The sequence below is a fragment of the Alternaria conjuncta genome (genome assembly GCF_024043145.1).
Source record: "Alternaria conjuncta strain BMP 0040 chromosome Unknown scaffold_1, whole genome shotgun sequence".
In the NCBI taxonomy this organism is placed as follows: domain Eukaryota; kingdom Fungi; phylum Ascomycota; class Dothideomycetes; order Pleosporales; family Pleosporaceae; genus Alternaria; species Alternaria conjuncta.
In genome coordinates, this window is record NW_026250090.1 from 192,975 (window position 1) to 211,094 (window position 18,120).

Below are 18,120 nucleotides of genomic sequence, written 5' to 3' on the forward strand. Positions count from 1 at the left end.
CAACCGTCGGGACCTGGCGGTACCCGGGCTTTGGTCCGAGGTATACATGACCTAGATGCTTCTACGCCGTATGCTGGCTCCCGTCACATTCGGATCAGGCTTCTTTCATGTCGCCTGAGTTATAGCAACTCTCCACCAGTATTGCGATGTTTGCCCATGCCGTCAAAGACTCAAGAGCTCGAGTAGGCGCGTCGGTACGGCAGTGTGGGAGAGAAGCGTGTACGAATGGAGAGGCCCTGCAGGCATCGGTATGGACCCAGCCGCTAGGACGCGTAGGAATGCAAGTAGCGCGTCGGTCGGGGAAGGCACGGCGCCTGGCTGCAGGAACAGCCATGGACAGGAGCGTCAAGTATGACGGCGGATGAGCAATAGGTGTAGGAGGCTGAATTCAGGGCTGGACATGAGGTCTGACGCTGGGATGAAGTCTGGTACCGGCTGCGGAAGCTAAGGCAAAGACGCGGTCTTTCCTCCTGGCGATTCGGACACATCGCCGCCCGACCAATCACGACCCACCCGCACCACGTCAATTGTCTGCCTGAAAGTGGCCCGCACGACGGCAGACTGTGCTCCGGACATTGGCAGTTCAGGGCAATGTCCTAGCAACTCGCTATCGCGGTTGAGAATGGCGGCGAGTACGCCACCCAGCCTCTTCGACCGATGAACGTGGTCCTAGCTCTGGTAAAAGGGGAGTTTCGCGTTGCTTTTGCAAAGCTGACCCTACACAGGAGAGCTCACAATGACGGCAATTATCACGTCCAGAGAAAATGTTGTATTGCTCCGGATGTGTACTGAGGAGACTCCGTTCTAGCCTTGATACCAAGTCGCGAGCCATTCATCTTCAAACCAAACAGGGGCGTGTATACGATAGGCGGAAACTGCTATTTGCCCCCCGGGTCTATCATGCACTCTATTCACAGCAGACGACGCCTCTCAAGCCTTCGGCTCTATAGGATAATGCAGAAACTGCAATCCTTCTCGTTCATCTTTGCTGCGGCCATGTTGCGCGGAATCTTGAGTCTGGCTTGAAGTCAGCGTGGTCCTCGATGCAGTTTGCCTGAAAGTCTCACGAGTAAACCATATGTCCAACCAATACGTCCTTACACCCGCCAACCAACGTCTCGATATCGCGCCTGGTTTGCTCAGACTCTTGAGCATGCGCCTTCACAAGTCGGGTCTCTGCCTCCAACAGCCTCGCCCAGCTCTCCTCCACCATCTTCACACATCGATCAACGGCAACCTGCGCACTACATCCCTCGTTCCATACCATCACCGGGATGGCAGAATCGATATCGCCGTCGTCTATTTCCTTCCGCAAGCTCACAATGTCGTTCCAGAGGAAGTCGGAGATGGCTACTTCGCGCGTTATGGCTACTACAGCTTCGTGTTTCCAGATCGACGGTGGAAGAGTGAGGTTGTAGGCCCATTGCATGACAGCAATGCACGGGTTTGTACCAACAGTTCTCAAACGGCGCGCTGTATATTCCTCGAGAGTAGACATCCCTTGCGCCCATGTAGCCTGAGATGTCTTGACGCCGCGGATAAAGTCGTAGATGGTTTCAGCAAACCGATCACGTGCTTCTGCAACGCTTGTTAGCTAATATCTGCCTAGCAAACTTTGGATAGACGTACCTCTCGACTGGCCCTTCTGCATTGCTCTTCCTATGTTGACCCATGGACCGCAGTTATGCAACCGTCCCGGTGCCGGAACTTCGCCAGAGAGTTCTGGCTGCAAGCAATGTCGGATGAAATTAATTGTGTCATCACAATAAGCTTCGGTCTTGTCACGATCATCTGTCAGAGTACCGCAATCGATCTCGTCATCCCAGAAAAAGAACTACAGTTTACGTTAGTCGACAATCGCGATAAGGAATTGGGCCAAGTTACCCAGGCCACAAGCTCTCCTAGAATAACAAACTTCTCTGGTTCCACATGTGTCCAAAAGTATCCCGCGCAGAGTCCGTTGTCTACCCGGCGTTGCTTCTTCCTTTGGCTCTCGGTACTGATGAACGTTTGGAAATATCCCTCTAGATGCTGTCTCAGCACCAGAACATCCGGGTGCACTTTAGCTGCCCAGTCCGTGTATATGTAATGCACATCCGGAACATGAATTTCTTGATCGCGAAGACGAGCAATAATCCTGGTGCGATGGTCTCCGGGCTTGGTCGGAGCTTCCTTAACCGCGGAGGAGGCGAGCTGTTTGGAGCTGTCGGTGAACTCGGGCATGTAAGAAGATCTCGATCTCGATCGCTGGAGTGGGTAAGTGTGATGATGCTGAAGAAGGAAACAACAAACGATTGAACAAGACTTACGCGTCTAAAGTACGATCTAGGAAGCGACGTCCAAGCGCTAAGAATACTAAGAATCGCCATAACGACTCAATAAAAGACAAAAACCAAGTATATTGTTCAAGACAATCGCGGCCTCAGTAATATGGTAACGGAACAGAGGTCTTTGTATACTCTCATACCACGCCGTTCACATGCTGGCCCCTCGGTAGTCACTTCCCCGTCGCCTGGGGTCTCGAGGCGCCCTACCATTCACATAAAGCGCTCTTTCACTGCACCTCCGGTAAACGTGATCCACCCCCGAAGAGCCCCCAGAACCAATCGCAACATCTCAAGCTGGATTGAATTGACGTAAGCGAGGCGTTTGGGCACAGTCCACATGTGTGCTATGTAAGGAGCTATGTAAGGGTAATGCGTTGTTACACGGACTCGGCTGTCACTGTACGCCACGTTTCCGCAGTTGTGAGACACGCGAGCGTCCAGCTCCGAATCACGATATACCACTGGGGCAGATGAGACGGCCACCGATCGTCTGAACCCGCGCAGGGTCATCAGCTTGAGGTTAAGTCTGGAACTACATCTCAGCCACCACTGAAATACACTTGCTGACTGCCAGTCCTTTCGCTCAAAATCGTTGCGCATTGGCTTGTCGATTACATCACGAGCTGATAGGTTTTGCGTCACTTTCCTGCGACTGAGCCACTCTCAGGCAGCTCTCAGGATACAATTGATGGCATCGTATAGCATCGCGGTATGCACCATGTCCTGTCAGACTATAGTGGCGTCGCCCCGATGAGTGCCTGCTGAGTCATATCTTTAGGCCTTCCAAGACACGGACCCATGGCTTCACATCCGCAGCGCAGGGGCTGAATGCTGAGTACAGGTAAATTACGTAGAATCTAAAGAACTACCCTGCGACTCGAAGCACGGGATAAGAGATACGCCAAGCCATACTGCCGATCTAAGGACCTGTGCATGCACTACTGCGTCCGTATCAATGCAGCAAAATGTGCCGAGTATCTTGAAGTGTTATCGGCATACAGCTCGTTTGGATGCAGCTCGTTGACCCTTACATGAGGCCGCATGTCCGATAAGATAACCGAGCGTGCCGAGCCACAATCGGCTTCCCGGGTCTACTATGCCACCCAGTCACAGGCGTAGTGGCGCTTTGGGAAGTAAGACTACTGGACAATGCAGTTATGGCACATAATCACAGCACGGCGATATACAAGCGGTGTGCACTACGATACCGATCACGCGCTATCAGAATACAAACGTGTAGTGCATGAAGGTATATTGGAAGGGTTGAAGGATCATGTTACCGTACGGTCGTCAGACATTGGATTGTGTGCAGTCGAATGGGACAGGTGGAGCGAGGCGGCAGGGGGCCATCTACTCAAATATCTAGAGAGGACAAATGGAAACTTTTAGGATATCATGCGTCTATCTGAGACATATCTTCCGATGATCAACCAAGCATGGCTCAACACCATTCGCCATGAACCTTTACGCCCAAAACCCAGTAAGCCGGGTGACCCGATGGCTTTCACCACCACATCAGATCATCCGAGTCCGCCTGACCAAAAGTCTGCATGCCCCCAACTGCTTTGGCTCAGTGGCAGCCACAACAGCATCCTACGTCCTCTTCTTCGCATTGACGTTCTTGCCTGCGCCTACCTTGACTCTGCCACCGGCTCTGCCCCGATCGCCTGTCAGAATGCCCGGCAGATAGTTGTCATCCATGAGGTCCCTCGTCCTGGTCCTCTTGTCCTCTTCAGCGCGCTTAGTGTATTCCTTCTGGTCTTCAGCAAGGATGAGGTCTCGACCCCAGCCGCCTTTGCCTCCTCCCTGACCATGACTCCACTTTGTGTTTGCAGTACCGGCAATGGGCTTGGGGATGCTGTATTTATCGCCACGCTTGTTGTACTGGTAGTTCTTGGCTAAGTGGATCTTGAACTCTCCAGCGGCGTTTGTAGAGCAGGAAACCCTTTGTAGGGTTGCTTGACCACAGCGGGGGCAGAATTGCTTGTCCATTTGCTTGACGATGTTGAAACAGGCGTGGCACCGGAGAACCTTGGTGTTGACGTTCTTGATGCGTTGCATATTTGTGGAGAGAAGTTGGAGATTCATCTGGAGCAATACGTTTTGCATCGCAAAATCGATCGTCATGGTTGCTACGTCCAGCTGGCGATTGGCTGTTGTGTGAATTTGCGGTTGGATAGCTCCGTCCTTAGCTTGGTGTTCTGTAAGGTTCTGTGGAGTAATCCAGTCGCCATCAGAGTCAGACTCCGCAGCTGAATCGTCAGTCGTAGGGGGCGTAGGTTGTTGAGTGGCGTGATGGGATACCGAGAGGTCCTCCAGTTCCTGCGCCAGTTTTGATTCGTCAGAGCTGACTTGTTGGGTTTGTAGATCCTGCTGGCTGGAGGTCTCAGGCGCGAGTGAGAGCTCTGCCTTCTGCTCGATGTGGATGTTAGTGGTGGGCACCTCGACCGCCGCCGATTGGTCGATTGGCCCCTCCTCACCAGCCTGTTCTTGAAGCTGTTCTTGAACTTGCACTTGAACCTGCTCTTCGATCTTTTCCTCCGCCTGCTCTACAGCTTGAGACTCGAGCTCTCCTCTGCCCTGTTTCTCAAGTTGCTCGTGAATCTGGTCATGCACCTGCTCGTGAACCTGATCCTGAACCTGTGCAACAACCTGCTCATGTACTTGCTCCTCGACCTGCTCCTGAGTGACAGCTATTCCACCTTCTGCTTCGTCTGTTTCGGCTTGGGCGGTCTGCTCCTCCGATTCATTGGCTTGTTCCAGGCTGCTGTCTAACTCCGCTGCGGGCTTGAAGTTGAACTTAGTAGATTTGGGCGCTTTGGCCTTCGCCGCCCGCTTGCCTGTAGGCTGCTCCCAGCCTTCATCAATGTCCTCTGGTTCGACAGATCCGGAAACGATCTGTACGCCTTCCGTCGCATCTTCAGCGGTATCTTCAATAGTCTTGTTGGCTGCCTTCCGCCTGTTCTTGCGCTTCTTTGCTGAGGTGGAAAGGCCCCCACTCTGCGACTTCTCCTCGTTCGACTGCTCAATCTCTCCAGGCCTCCTCTTTATTTCTCCTTTGGGTATTTCTCTCAGGCCCCAGTCGCCACCGTTCCTCTCACAGTGCACTTCGTAAGCCAGGGCTAGGATACCCAAATCCTGCCTACTGAGTACCGCATGATCACCTGTCTTCTTGCTAAACGCAATGACTGCATCGTAGCTTGCCGGCTGAGGATTCCGTATCTTCAGAAATGGGATCAATGTTGTCTGTACACGTGACCGTGTGGCTTCATCGCGGATTTCGGAGAGAATAGCAGGAGTAGTCCATAGTTCTTCCGCGGCGTTGATGATAGTAGAGATCGATACTGTGTTCTTGATCAATGGGCCCGTATCCAAAATGAGCGAGTGAATGGGCTTTTGCTGGGTCGCAGTGGGTGTTGCCATTGCGCGGTAGACCGGCAGTAGTCGCAGTCCGGTAAACAGGAAGTTTCAGTTTGTTGTACGTGGAAAGTTGAGATCCTGATATTAAGTTCGGAAGTTTACGAGGTTTGGATCGTCAATATGACTAGGGCGTGCCTCTGGTGTGGTAGAAGATTTCGCGATGGTGGCGGTGGGGCCCGACTTTTTTGGTGTGAGACCCTCACGAATTTTGATTGGCCGGATCGCGCTGGTGGCAGTAATGGGAGCCTCGGGCTGGAAGTAGATGAGTCGACGCTGGTTCAACATATATTGAGTCGAACTTTTTTTGTAACACTGAGAGACGGCCAAGATTGTATTCCATAGCCCTTGATATTGTTTTTAGTCTCGTCGGTAAAGTCGAGAGTCTCGATAGAGTGAATCCTCCAAACGCCGCCCAATGCTAAGTCGCGAGTCTACCCCAACATCGCTTGTGGTATATCGTACACATACATCAACGACATGACTTCCACCCCAGGTTCGACTCATAGTCGTGATGGTCGCCTCACAGACATTACGCGATAGGTTTGCTTCTCTCGTCCTCTGGCATACGCATATACGCATCGATGGCCGCACTGAAAACTGCGAAGCCTGCGCATCCTACGGCCACGGCTTGCGGCCCAGCATTTCTTGCCAATATACCCCCAGTCAAGCAGCCCCCCGCCACTCCGTTGTACAGATCGTTCTTGGCTCGGAGCCCCTCGATTGCGCACTCGGTGCCTGAGAAAATAGCACCAACTTTGGCGAAGTTGCGTCCGCTAGAAATTGAGGATCGGTACATGTCGCGCAGGCCGGCCCGTAGTTGCTGGCGTAGGGGAAGGTCGGTAAGCGGTACGGTACCGGTAGCGGTGGGGTTTGGAAGGGTAGCAGTCGCAGAGGCCGAGGGTGCTGGGGTGAGAGTGGCTGCGGATGCGGAGTTGACGCTACCGGTTGCTATCGTCGAAGGCTTGACGCCTGCCGTTGCCGTTGCGCCGGTGGCTGCGGTTGTAGGTTTTGTAGCCGGCGTGTTGACGGGGAGGGGCTGTGACATCGGGGTATCGTATCGCATCTGTGCATGTCAGTCGTGCCTTCTCTTTCTTTCGAAACTATGAGTTGTTTGGCCACATACGGAAGCCATGAAGAGCCCAAACATAGCACCCAGACCGCCACCCATTACGCCTGCCATTACTGTCTTGCCGATGCAAGACTCCATACCCATTTGCATCTATTCGCACGTTAGCCATGGTTCCCCAAACACATTATCTGACAGCCTTGTATGGCTAGCTACGCCCTCGCGACATGCTATCCTGTTCTACCGCAACTGCATAGAGGAGACAGGGTCGCACATACTGCTTTCACCATTTGCTGCTCCTGCTCGGACATGCCTGCATTGGGATTCATGGCGGCTGGCATGGAGCCCACGCCTCCTGGAAAAGCCATCTTCTTGGAGCTGATTACGATTGCGGCACAAAGCAAGCGTGAGGTACAAGTGATACTGTTGCAAAGGCGATCCGATGCGCCGCCGCCGGGAACTTTTGCGGAGTTCAGAGCGGAGGACGGGAGATGCCGGGCAGGTGGGTCTTGGCACCGCCACTCCAGCGTCACGGATGTCTTCACACATGTTAACAGCAAGCGATTTGGTCGCGTCGTTTTGAGGTATTCGGATTCTCATTATGCTTCTACGACGGTACATGTCTACCCGAAGCTAGGTTCCAATATGTACAATTACGCCAACGCCATGCTATACCTTGAACTTTTCCACACAGCAAACCACCTCTTCAAGAAGTTCTTCAACACTGAATTAGACATTGCTGTTAATGGCGTCGCGTCATAATGCTAAATCGCTAAATGCAACTACCGTTTCAAACGTTCAGTTCATAAAATCGCCATGCGAGTAATCTTCACTCCTCGATTCCGGGGGCGGGGTGAGTTGCTTCTCCCACTCTTTCATTAGATGTGATGCGGTACGCTTCAGGTTGCTGGGTGACACCTTGGTCATATCAGGCCATGGGATGGAGCTGCGCTTTGACTCTCGTGGTGTCAGGTCCTCTTGGTTGATGGAGGTGAGCGACGATGCCTTGGAATCGTGACGCTTCGAGTGGTATCTGGTGCTGGTGCTAGTTCGAGAGCTGCCTGGGCCGGATACCGGCGAGGTCTGCGCATCCGATTCATCTGAGCTGTCCTTGGGGTCTTCCAAGTCGACCAGAAGTGACTCGTTGGGGGTGTCCCAGTTATCCCAGTCTTCTTCGGATGCAACTTTGCGGATCTGCTTTTGCGGGGTCGTCGTGTTCTTGAGTGCGTGCGTCTTCTTGTTGACTACAGTAGTCTTGGGCTCGCCCAGGCCCATCTCCTTCCAGAAGTCGTCGCCAGTGGAACCTAGTTGTTGTGTGGTCTTCTTCGAGCTGGCGGACCGACTAAGGGCGGGGCGACCCTCGGACGGTTTGCGGCCAGATTTAGAGGGGTTCTTGACACCTGGTATTCCAGTATTGCCGTCCGCCGTGTTGACGGCCTCATCGCCCACCGTAGCTTGTCGGATATCCTCCATGAATGTGAATAGCCCCTTCTTGAAATCCTGCGCCATCTGAGTGCCAGCCCGAATGAGCTGCTCACGTTGTATGGTGGGCATGCCGCCCATGTCGTATCGGTCGTGCTCGCCGGCATTGACGACCTGTCGCGTGATCTCTGACGAGGTGGAAGCCCGTGCAGGAAGCTGCGGTCGGGAGTTGGAAGCGGGGTCGTCGTGTAGATCGAGTGGCTGGGGGAATGATGGCGACTGGAGGCGGTCGGGAGAGAGTAGTGATAGAGTTCTTAGATGTCGCGAGCCGCTGAAGACCTTCCGTTGGGATGTTTTGGTGCTGCTGAGTAGGTTCTTCCTGCGCTCCATCTCTTTCTGCATCCACGAATTCGAACCATCGTCTTCGTATTGGCCCGGTGGAGCATTGGCGAGCGATGTGTTGAGAGGCTGCAGCGCGGCGACCTTGCGCACCTCATTGCGACGCTTGTTCGCTTCGTGATGGGTCCAGTGCGTCTTGAGCGTGTTCAGATCAGCCTCTGCTTTGGTGAGCTCCTCCTTGAGTTCGAGGACATAGCGCTCTTGAGCAGCGAGAACCGCCAGAATGTTCGTCTCGGAGGTAGAATCCTCGGGTTCGGGCGAATGAACAGACGTTGCCCCATTCATCCATGATTGCGGGCGCGACCGTGTCGAGGAGGTTGGTGAACTGATGCCCGTACTTGGCTGGATGGGGAACTGCAGGGACAGGCGTTTGCCTTGCCCGATGACGTCGACCGTCTTGGACCGAGAATGCGACGGCATGGTCTTGGGTGGTGAAGACTGAGAAGAAGCGTTGGAGTCGGGGGCGTTGGAGGATATTATTGACGACTGGGATGACGACTCGGCCCCTTTGTCGTGCAGGGTTGTCGGTGTCTGTGCTCTGTCCATGGAGTCTGCTCCTCCGACGAAGAAGATGGTATTGCTGACGTACTGTCCCTCCTTGAGCGTACAGAGAATGGTTGAGAGACGAGCGCGGCGAGCGAGTCGGTGAAGAATAAGCGAGGCGGCGGCTGGGGAGCTGCCGTAGACTTCGAGATAAAGGGCTAGAAGCGCTGTAGGGAGGCCGACCAATCGGAGAAGGAGCGACCCTCTAAACCACGAGAACCAAGACTTGAAGAGCGTTGAGCCAGCGGCGCAAGAACTCATACCAAAGACATTGAAGAGCGCATGCCACGGAGTTCAGAGCGGCAACGAGTATCTAGAGATTCCTACAGCCGAAGCCGCAGTCTTTGTGCAGCCGTCGCTCACGCGCGCCGTGCTCAGGCCATCAACAACCCAATCCAGGAACCCATCTCCTGGCTGCATGTCCAAGGGACTGCTTGCGCGGCTAGTCTCGTGACGGAGGCCCTGTGTGGAGACGGTGAACCAATGTCCGTCTGTTGAGGGCGACGTCTGCTCTGTCTTGTATCTACTGCCGCTCGCTCATTGCTCCATGGTATACTCAGACGTACAGGTCACCACACGCGCAGTCTGCTGTCGAACACATGCTCGGTCCCACATTCTCGAGACGACACTGCCATGTTGCGGAGATGAGGGGTCGGGCCACGTAATTTGGCACCTCAGAACACGACCCATGCAGCCGTCAAGTTTGAGCTAGCTGGGTAGCACGTCGAGTGTCCGGTCAACGACGGGTAGTGGTCATCTTGTACTAGACTCTAATTTTGCGGTTGCTGAGGAGAACCGCGACGGATAACATGGTGCGCGTGCCCTGGCGGTTAGACAGCCATGGAGGCCCATCGTCGCTCTCGTCCTAATTTGCAGCAACAGCCAGGAGTGCGCTGTACAGGCGGCCTGTTTCAGGCTACGAGGACTGTTCGCAATCCAGCCTAGCTGGCGGTGAGTGGCATGGTAGGTTTGACATGCCTGGAGTGCCTCGCAGCACCATGTCGTTAGCTCACGTTTCCCTCAGCAACCGGAAAAGTAATCATCGGCGGGATGAGGCGCAGACGATGCACCACCACACACGTCTATTGGCAAGACGGCTGACGGTTTTGGTAGCCGCTGCTGCATGACAGCCGCAGTGGGGAGCTCATGCAGGGCAACATTGGAGAGGAGGGGAATAGGCTGCTCTGGATATGGCGTCGACAAACGGGTCTTGGATGCCAAAGGCTTCACGACACTGCTCCGACGTCTATTACGCTGTCCTGGACATGCCCGACCTGTGTTGTTTTTCTACAGCATTGATACCTACCGACGTCATGCCAATCTCCGCCAAAAAGTGGCGGCGGGGATGTGCGTTTGTTTGACGATCAGGCTGGTTGCCTCGGCGATGATAGGGCTGGACCCTGCGCGATACTCTGATATACACCACAACGGCGGCGCAATTGAGCAGCCCAGTACCACAGCCGAGTCTTATTCCTATCCCAACACTCTTCCGCCGAAACACCACTGCATCCATCTTGGCCCGACCCCGACCACATCCCATATTTCTCAGCCATTGCGCTCCGCCTAGCGACGTTGTAAACGCCCGCCATGGCCGAAAACTACCAAGTCATGGAGGAGCTGGGCAGTACGTTTTGACATAGCCTGGTTGATTCTCCATTACTGACCATTGCAGGCGGCAGCTTCGGAAAGGTGTTCAAAGCCATTGACCGCACAACGGGCGAGACAGTCGCCATCAAGCACATCGACCTCGAAGATAGCAGCGAAGAGCTCGCCGACATCCAAGCCGAGATCTCGCTGCTGAGCACCTGCCACAGCCCATACATCACCGAATACAAGACTAGCTTCGTCAAGGGCGTCAAGTTATGGATAGTCATGGAATATCTGGGTGGAGGTTCTGCCGCCGACTTGGTACGCAGCCACACAACGGACATCACGTAGCTAGACTAACCGTCATAGTTGGCACCAGGTACCTTCAGCGAAGCACACATCGCCATCACATGCCGAGAGCTCCTGCTCGGGCTAGACTACCTACACTCGACCGGCAAGATCCATCGCGATATCAAGGCCGCCAATGTACTCCTCACAGACCAAGGCAAGGTCAAACTCGCCGACTTCGGTGTCGCCGCACAACTCACAAACATCAAGTCGCAACGCATGACGTTCGTCGGTACACCCTTCTGGATGGCGCCCGAGGTCATCCAGGAGGCTGGCTATGATTTCAGAGCCGACATCTGGTCCCTCGGAATCACCGCTATGGAGTTGGCAGAGGGCGCACCGCCACACGCTGGGTCACATCCCATGAAGGTGCTCTTCACAATTCCGAAGAACCCAGCACCAAGGCTGGAGGGCGACGAATGGAGCAAAGACTTTAAAGACTTTATTGCACAATGTCTGATCAAGGATCCGGATCGACGTGCGACTGCGAAGGAACTCCTCAAACACCGCTTCGTCCAACGCGCGGGCAAGGTCGAGGCATTGCGCGAGCTCGTCGAGCGCAAGCAAATGTACGACGCCCAAAGGGAACAACAAGCGGCATCGCATCCCAAGTACTATGAAGAGACCATGTCAGTAACTCGCCGGACTTTCTCAAACAGTATGCTAACAGGTTCATCAGGGTCGATCTCTCCCCCAGAGCCGAGGAAGACGATTGGGACTTTGATACCGTCAAGCGAGGGACCGTTCAAGCACGCCAGACGTTGAAACAGCGTCGCAAACTGGCCCGCATACCCTCCTCAGGCAACGATGAAGTCGAATCCATGATGCAACGGATGGACCTCAACGCAGCACCCTTGGGTGACATAACCGATTCACCACTCCCAGCGCGACGACGTCCATCTTCTCGGAGAACTTCCCAAGCCACGGCTTTCCGCGTTCCGTCTGGCGATACACCCACCGCTCGTCGCGTCAGCAATCTCAACAAGTCGCCGTTGGGTGTCGACCTGACATTTGGAAACTCGCCATCGACCGTACGACACTTCAAGCGCGTCTCGTCTGGCGAACGTCGTGCAGCACTTCGCTCAAACCCCCCTAGCAACCCGTCTGCTCAGAACAACCAGTCTTTCCAGCCGAACCCCGAAGCGCGCACCTTCCGCCCATCACCTCCCACGTCTAACCATCCACTGGACATGAACAACGAGAACGAGCCACCTGCTCCCGATGGACACATGCCAATCACCAAAGACGCGTTATACGGTCGCCGAGCGTACAGCAAGGTCCTGGACTCAGTATTTCAAGAGGCACATGCTGACACAGCATCGCCCCATCAACGCGACGCTATCGGACGAGTTGCGCAGGCCTGGCAGCATCTTGACGAAATCGACCCACATGGCGAATTTATGTTATTGAAGGCTATGGTGGACCGTCTCAAGAATGACACAAAGCTTGCGTACGCTCTTGGCATAGAAGTCTCGCCCGCGCAATCACCATTGAAGCACAACACCAAAACCAGCGACACTAGCTTGGGTGGTACAACTGTGCATGGCACAGGCACAACACGTGTTCGGTCGAGCACTACGAGTGCAGCTACGTCGACCGTCAGTAAGTCTTCAGAGGAGTGTGACAACACTCCGATATCGACACCGACTCGAAATGGCACACCGATCGCCAACTCGGGCTCTCCGCTGAAGGGTCCAAAGCTCGTAATGGCCAAGAACAACCCTCACCTCAAGTCTCATAAACGCCGCCAGAGCGCTTTTGTGGTCGGTGAGAAGGGCTCTGGGGCTGATGGCCACGGTTACTTTGACGAGAAGAAACTGCCTGGTTACGTCGAGCCTGGTATGGAGCAGCAGGGGATACTGGCCGACATCCTCTACGGGCAATGGACACAAGGATTGCGCACTCGATGGCCTATCGCTTAATGCCTTTCTCTTTTCTCCGTCTTGTTGAACAGACGTGAATTTGAGTCTTTTAGCTTGTAGCGCTTGTTCCTTTCTTGCTTGTAAGGCGTTGTCGCGTTGCTCACGCGCTGTATCGCGACTTGGATGCTACCTTCCTTTCTTTGTGTTCGGCGTTGATGGATCACATATTAATGACTGATGAGATCGTGGTTATGGGTGGGTACCGGGGTCTTCATATCAGTCGTTCTGGGCGGTGTTGAATTTGCTGCGTCTCATCGATACATCGGCATTGGCAATGGCGTTTTGAGTTTTTCTGCGTCTGGCGAGAACGGGGGGCTTCTCGATTCCATGTATAAATAGTCTGTGGACGTGTAATGGCAAAATCAGCCTTTTCTCATCAACATCGAAAAGTAACCTTGGAAGTGAACTGGACTCGCATGTGATGACGAAACCGATGAACACACTCTGGCCGGGTTATCTCTGCATCAATGTAGCCTGAACACTTTCCCTCAACGCGTATCTTGCTGCAAAGAGCCCTTCGTCACCATAAATCCGCCTGCCACGTGCTTCTATCGGTGTGCTCAAAGGTGGACAAGAACGCCGTTGTGTGGCACCTAAAGCAGCATAGTCCAACGCCGTCATCGTGGACCAGGACTTAGGAGCTGCACAGGTCCCCCGCACCAACACATGCTTTACCGCATGAGTACCTGGGTACCGTGATATCTGCATCCCGCAGACGTCAGTGCTGTCATTGAAGTGATGGCATCCCTGCTGCCGAAGTATTGGTCAACGCATGTGTTCATAATCCCGCATCCCATTGGTTGCGCGACGCTTACTACAAGCCGCGTGTATCCCTTCGGTAGCGAAATGTCCAACTCTAACGCCTTTCTCCACCGTTGCAGGGCTTGGGGGACTATAAGATGGGTCTCTGGGACACCCACCTTGCTGGGCATCGAGGCTTGTCGGAGCTTGTTTTCCTTGGTATACATACCTTTTGAGAGACCTAGGCTTCTGCGATTGTTAAGATGCGCATCACGACCAACACCGCCCGTAAAGGCGCACTGCTTGCCCTCCTTGCAAGGGTTGGAGCTGTACCAACCACGACAATTTCGGCAGCTGAGAACGCAGGCGCAAGCAGTGCAGATGTGTATCCTCCCGCTGGCAGTAAGTCTGATCGAACCTTGGAAGCTGCGCAGAGAGCGGAATGCTGATGGGTTGATTGTATAGCCGAGGTCAACTCCGAACTCTTCCCGCCAGAGTCTGTCGTCGGCTTCCCTGGCCGTAAGTCACCAACATTTCCTTGAGCTCTGGTCTTTGATCTAACGCAATAATCATCAGCGACTCCCACAGGCGCCGAGCCGAATGCCATCCAAACAGCACCGTCGTATCCTTACAACGATGGCGATGCATCTTCATACCCTCTGATCAAGCCACAGCCCCATGGCAGTGGCTCGCAGTCTCCAAACTTTGATATCACCAAGTACTGGGGTAATTTGAGCCCATGGTATTCGGTTCGTAGCGCAGACTATGGTCTTCCTGACACCAGCCCTCTGATCCCGGATGGCTGCGACGTCACCCAGATGCATCTGCTCTACCGTCACGGTGCTAGATACCCAACCAGTGGCGCTGCGCCCGCTACCTTTGCTCAGAAGATTGCGAACGCTACAAAAACTGGTCTTGCAGTCTCTGGAGAGCTTTCTTTCCTGAGCGACTGGACATACAAGTTGGGCGCCGAGCTCCTAACACCGTCGGGTCGCAGCATGAACTTCCTGTTGGGTATTGAGTACCGCCAATTGTATGGCCATCTTCTGAACAACTTTACTGAAGCGGGCACCATTCCGGTCTTCCGAACACAGTCCCAAGACCGGATGGTGAAGACTGCGGAAAACTTCGCTGCCGGTTTCTTTGGTGTACCCGAGTACATGGACGAGGTCAACATCGAGTTGCTTGTTGAGACTCTAGGCGTGAACAACTCCGGCGCACCTTACGAGATCTGCAACAACTCGAACATTGCGACCCGAGGCAGTATCGGTAGCCGTGTAGCAGCTCAGTTTGCGAACAACGCGTTCAACGCCACTCTCGCTCGTCTGCAGTCGCAGGCTAGCGGTATCAACTTTACTTCCACCGACGCCATCGCTATGCTTCAACTGTGTTCGTATGAGACGCACGCTCTCGGCTACTCCGCCTTCTGCAACCTCTTCAACGAACAAGACTTCCTGAACTACGAGTATTACTTCGATCTGTCCTTCTACTACAACAACGGCCCGGGATCTCCTGTCTCTGCTGCTCAAGGCAAAGGCTTCCTAGATGAGTTCATCGCACGCTTCACCCATCAATATCCCGGTGCCAACTCCGCGTTGAACGAGACTTTTGACAACTCCTCGACGTACTTCCCACTCGACCAGTCTATCTATGCCGACGCTACGCACGAAGTCGTCGTCCTGGATACACTTACTGCATTCAACTTGACGGCCTTGTTCAAGGGCCCACCACTGAGTCCTCTCGGAAATGAAGGGCAGAACAGCTTCGTAGCTAGCAAGCTCGTGCCGTTTGCCACCCACTTCACTACTCAGGTTCTTTCTTGCCCTGCCATGCAACCAACAAAGCAGATCCGATTTATCGTGTAAGTACACTCTGTTCTTTCGAAACCCGATACCCAGCTAACTTGGCCAACTAGCAATGATGCCGTTGTGCCGATCAACGAGTCTCATCCAGGATGTCCCGCTGATGCAAACGGTCTCTGCTCCTTCGACCACGTTGTCGAGCTCCTCCAAAAACGCAGTGCAGAAATCGACTTCAATTATGACTGTTTCGCAAATTATACAGCAGAGCCGGGAATGGACTACAACGGAAGGGCACCTAGATCATAGACTGTGCAACAGTACGGATACTTGTCAGCACGATGTAATTCTTCAAGTTATGCAGCACATACATATCATTTCACTTAGGCAATCCCTGGCTAAAGAACACAACTTTTGACTGCTATGGCATGATAGCGCGTGTGCCTCTGGTCAGCTGCTGTTTCTTCCGTGGGCCTCCGGTGACCATTCTGCCACGACAGCCGTATGCAAATCACAAGAGCACACTAGATGCAAATCTATACTTAGGTAGAGGGTAGCAGTGAGTATTGATCATTCACGGCAGCTTTATATATGCTCCCTACAGTCGTGGTAGGCGTTTACTGTACGTGCAACGACTGTAAGAGAGCGAGGTCAAGCAGCAATGCTAAGTCTTGCTATTGGTAGCTGCAGCAACAAGGGTGTCTTCTTTCCAGATCTAGTCTAGTTCTATTCTGTTTCCGCCGCAAAGTCGTCTAAGAAACTTGGCGGCGGCGTAGTTTCAACCGGGAACATGTTAATAGGATTGTGGTTGACAATCTGCATAACCTCGTCGCGAATCAACTCATCAGTACCTGCGAAAACCTTTTCCACCCACAATACGCTTTTCACAATCAACATGATATCATCCCACGCCTGCAGCTGCATGCCACTCATCAGGATGCCAAGCATGAAGACGAACTGGCTACGTTCTGCCAGATCCTTGGTTTCGATTGCGGCGGCGTAGAGCACCCAGATGAGCAAAGGCTTCAAGTCGATCCATTCGACCATGTTTTTCGTGAGTACAAGGAGAAGATTGCGCGATATAGCCGCCGTCCATACTGGTGATTGACCAAAGCTTCTCCAAACTGGTGCTAAGAAGAGTAGGGTTCCAAGTCGACAAACCTCTTCAACTACGTTCGCTCTGGCGTTGCCGTGGTTTAGAGGACGAATAGCTAAGAGGCGGCATATCGTCGGTTCCAGCCAGCTACCGCTCGTAATCGCAAGCATCGACTGCTCCTCATTGAAAGCTCTATCGAGAGAGATCAATTGGACTATATCATCAAAGATGGTGACAAAGTCAAGCTGCATTGGTAGCTGCTGTTTCCAGACTAACGATATGCCGTTACACGTCCGTGGGGAGTTCGGTGGAGATTTCGAGTCCACTGTCCATTGTCGTGGCATTGGTACAATAGGAGGATGGTCTTGATAGAAGCTTCCTATGAGGTCTGCCCTATTCAGACGTCAGCAATTATCAAGCCTTGGGCTCACCCGGAGATGCTGACCAGCTGATCGTAACTCGTAAGTGCTCTTTCTCAATGGTATCGAATCCGCCCCTTAGTCCCACTATTCTCACTAGTGCGTTACTATGTTTCTGCCAATCACTACTGGTAAAGTTCCCCAATAAAGCCTGAAGATCATCAGCCTTGCCGCCATTGACCTCAAACGGGCGACTTACAAAGTGGATCATGAAAGAAACCACAGCACCTATAGCTTCATCACTCGTGCGCTTCGCCGGGTCGTTCATCATCTGGGTGGTGTGGCGAAGCGCCTTGTTGTGATATTTCAATGCTATGGCATCATCTTGTGAAGGGTAATATCCGTTGCGCCTCTGGAACAAGAAGTTTTGTGAGTTGGAAAGCATGTTGTTAAAAGCTGCCGCATCGCTGAGTCCAACGGGGTACCAGGAGCCACGGAGCTGGCTAGGATGATTGCTATCTTCGGTACTAAAGACTACGCCAAGTCAGGAAAGAGTCTGACCAAAACGAGTGAATGCGCCTACTGTTCGCTAGTAGCGCTCGACAAGAGTCGTCAAGTTCGATGGGGTAGGGGTTAAAGGGATCAAGCTGACCGCCACCAAACCGGTCAACATCGACGCGACTCTCGGACGGATTGCGAAACTCAAGGACGATTTCATTGCGCGCCCTCTTCGTTTTGGGTTTTCTTCTCGCTTTACCGACCTCAGTCATAGCTAGACGTCGAATGCGCAGTTGCGTTTCTTCATTTTTGAGATCGTCGGGGTGTGTGAGGTTCACAAAGTTGAAGCTTGGTTTCGTGGAGCGATCCATGGCGATGATTGCGGGCCGTGATTGTGGCCCTCACAGAGAGCTCGATATCTTGATATATACCCAAGGCATAAGTGAGCGCGGCGGCAAACTTTTGTCATCGACATTGGGGCTTCGGCGCCATATCGATAGCGAGACTGGGGCGGAGTGGCAGAGGAGCTGAAGGAGATGCCGAGAGCATGAACCTGCAGGGCAATCGCACAGGAGGGGCGTCATTTCCAAGGC

General features: G+C 53.5%; 7 protein-coding genes across 7 annotated transcripts; 2 read left to right on the plus strand and 5 right to left on the minus strand.

Annotated features, from left to right (window-relative positions):
• Positions 1-1,063: 1,063 nt before the first annotated feature.
• On the minus strand, positions 1,064-1,651 carry J4E85_000062 (uncharacterized protein; the record flags this gene model as incomplete). Its single annotated transcript, XM_051464356.1, has 2 exons — positions 1,064-1,578; positions 1,630-1,651. The coding sequence occupies 2 exons, from the start codon at positions 1,649-1,651 to the stop codon at positions 1,064-1,066; spliced, it is 537 nt and encodes a 178-aa protein (XP_051330877.1).
• A 2,269-nt stretch (positions 1,652-3,920) lies between these two features.
• Positions 3,921-5,750, minus strand: J4E85_000063 (uncharacterized protein; the record flags this gene model as incomplete). Its single annotated transcript, XM_051464357.1, has 1 exon — positions 3,921-5,750. One exon carries the CDS (start codon positions 5,748-5,750, stop codon positions 3,921-3,923), a length of 1,830 nt encoding a protein of 609 aa, XP_051330878.1.
• Positions 5,751-6,276: 526 nt separating this feature from the next.
• J4E85_000064 (uncharacterized protein) lies at positions 6,277-7,154 on the minus strand (the record flags this gene model as incomplete). The annotated part of the gene is made up of 3 exons (XM_051464358.1): positions 6,277-6,810; positions 6,871-6,966; positions 7,092-7,154. The coding sequence occupies 3 exons, from the start codon at positions 7,152-7,154 to the stop codon at positions 6,277-6,279; spliced, it is 693 nt and encodes a 230-aa protein (XP_051330879.1).
• Positions 7,155-7,611: 457 nt separating this feature from the next.
• J4E85_000065 (uncharacterized protein) lies at positions 7,612-9,438 on the minus strand (the record flags this gene model as incomplete). The annotated part of the gene is made up of 1 exon (XM_051464359.1): positions 7,612-9,438. The coding sequence occupies one exon, from the start codon at positions 9,436-9,438 to the stop codon at positions 7,612-7,614; it is 1,827 nt and encodes a 608-aa protein (XP_051330880.1).
• Positions 9,439-10,764: 1,326 nt separating this feature from the next.
• J4E85_000066 (uncharacterized protein) lies at positions 10,765-13,034 on the plus strand (the record flags this gene model as incomplete). Its single annotated transcript, XM_051464360.1, has 4 exons — positions 10,765-10,801; positions 10,850-11,085; positions 11,134-11,741; positions 11,792-13,034. 4 exons carry the CDS (start codon positions 10,765-10,767, stop codon positions 13,032-13,034), a joined length of 2,124 nt encoding a protein of 707 aa, XP_051330881.1.
• A 1,004-nt stretch (positions 13,035-14,038) lies between these two features.
• Positions 14,039-15,883, plus strand: J4E85_000067 (uncharacterized protein; the record flags this gene model as incomplete). Its single annotated transcript, XM_051464361.1, has 4 exons — positions 14,039-14,177; positions 14,241-14,294; positions 14,352-15,636; positions 15,691-15,883. The coding sequence occupies 4 exons, from the start codon at positions 14,039-14,041 to the stop codon at positions 15,881-15,883; spliced, it is 1,671 nt and encodes a 556-aa protein (XP_051330882.1).
• Positions 15,884-16,300: 417 nt separating this feature from the next.
• On the minus strand, positions 16,301-17,898 carry J4E85_000068 (uncharacterized protein; the record flags this gene model as incomplete). The annotated part of the gene is made up of 3 exons (XM_051464362.1): positions 16,301-17,063; positions 17,116-17,563; positions 17,613-17,898. 3 exons carry the CDS (start codon positions 17,896-17,898, stop codon positions 16,301-16,303), a joined length of 1,497 nt encoding a protein of 498 aa, XP_051330883.1.
• Positions 17,899-18,120: the final 222 nt, after the last annotated feature.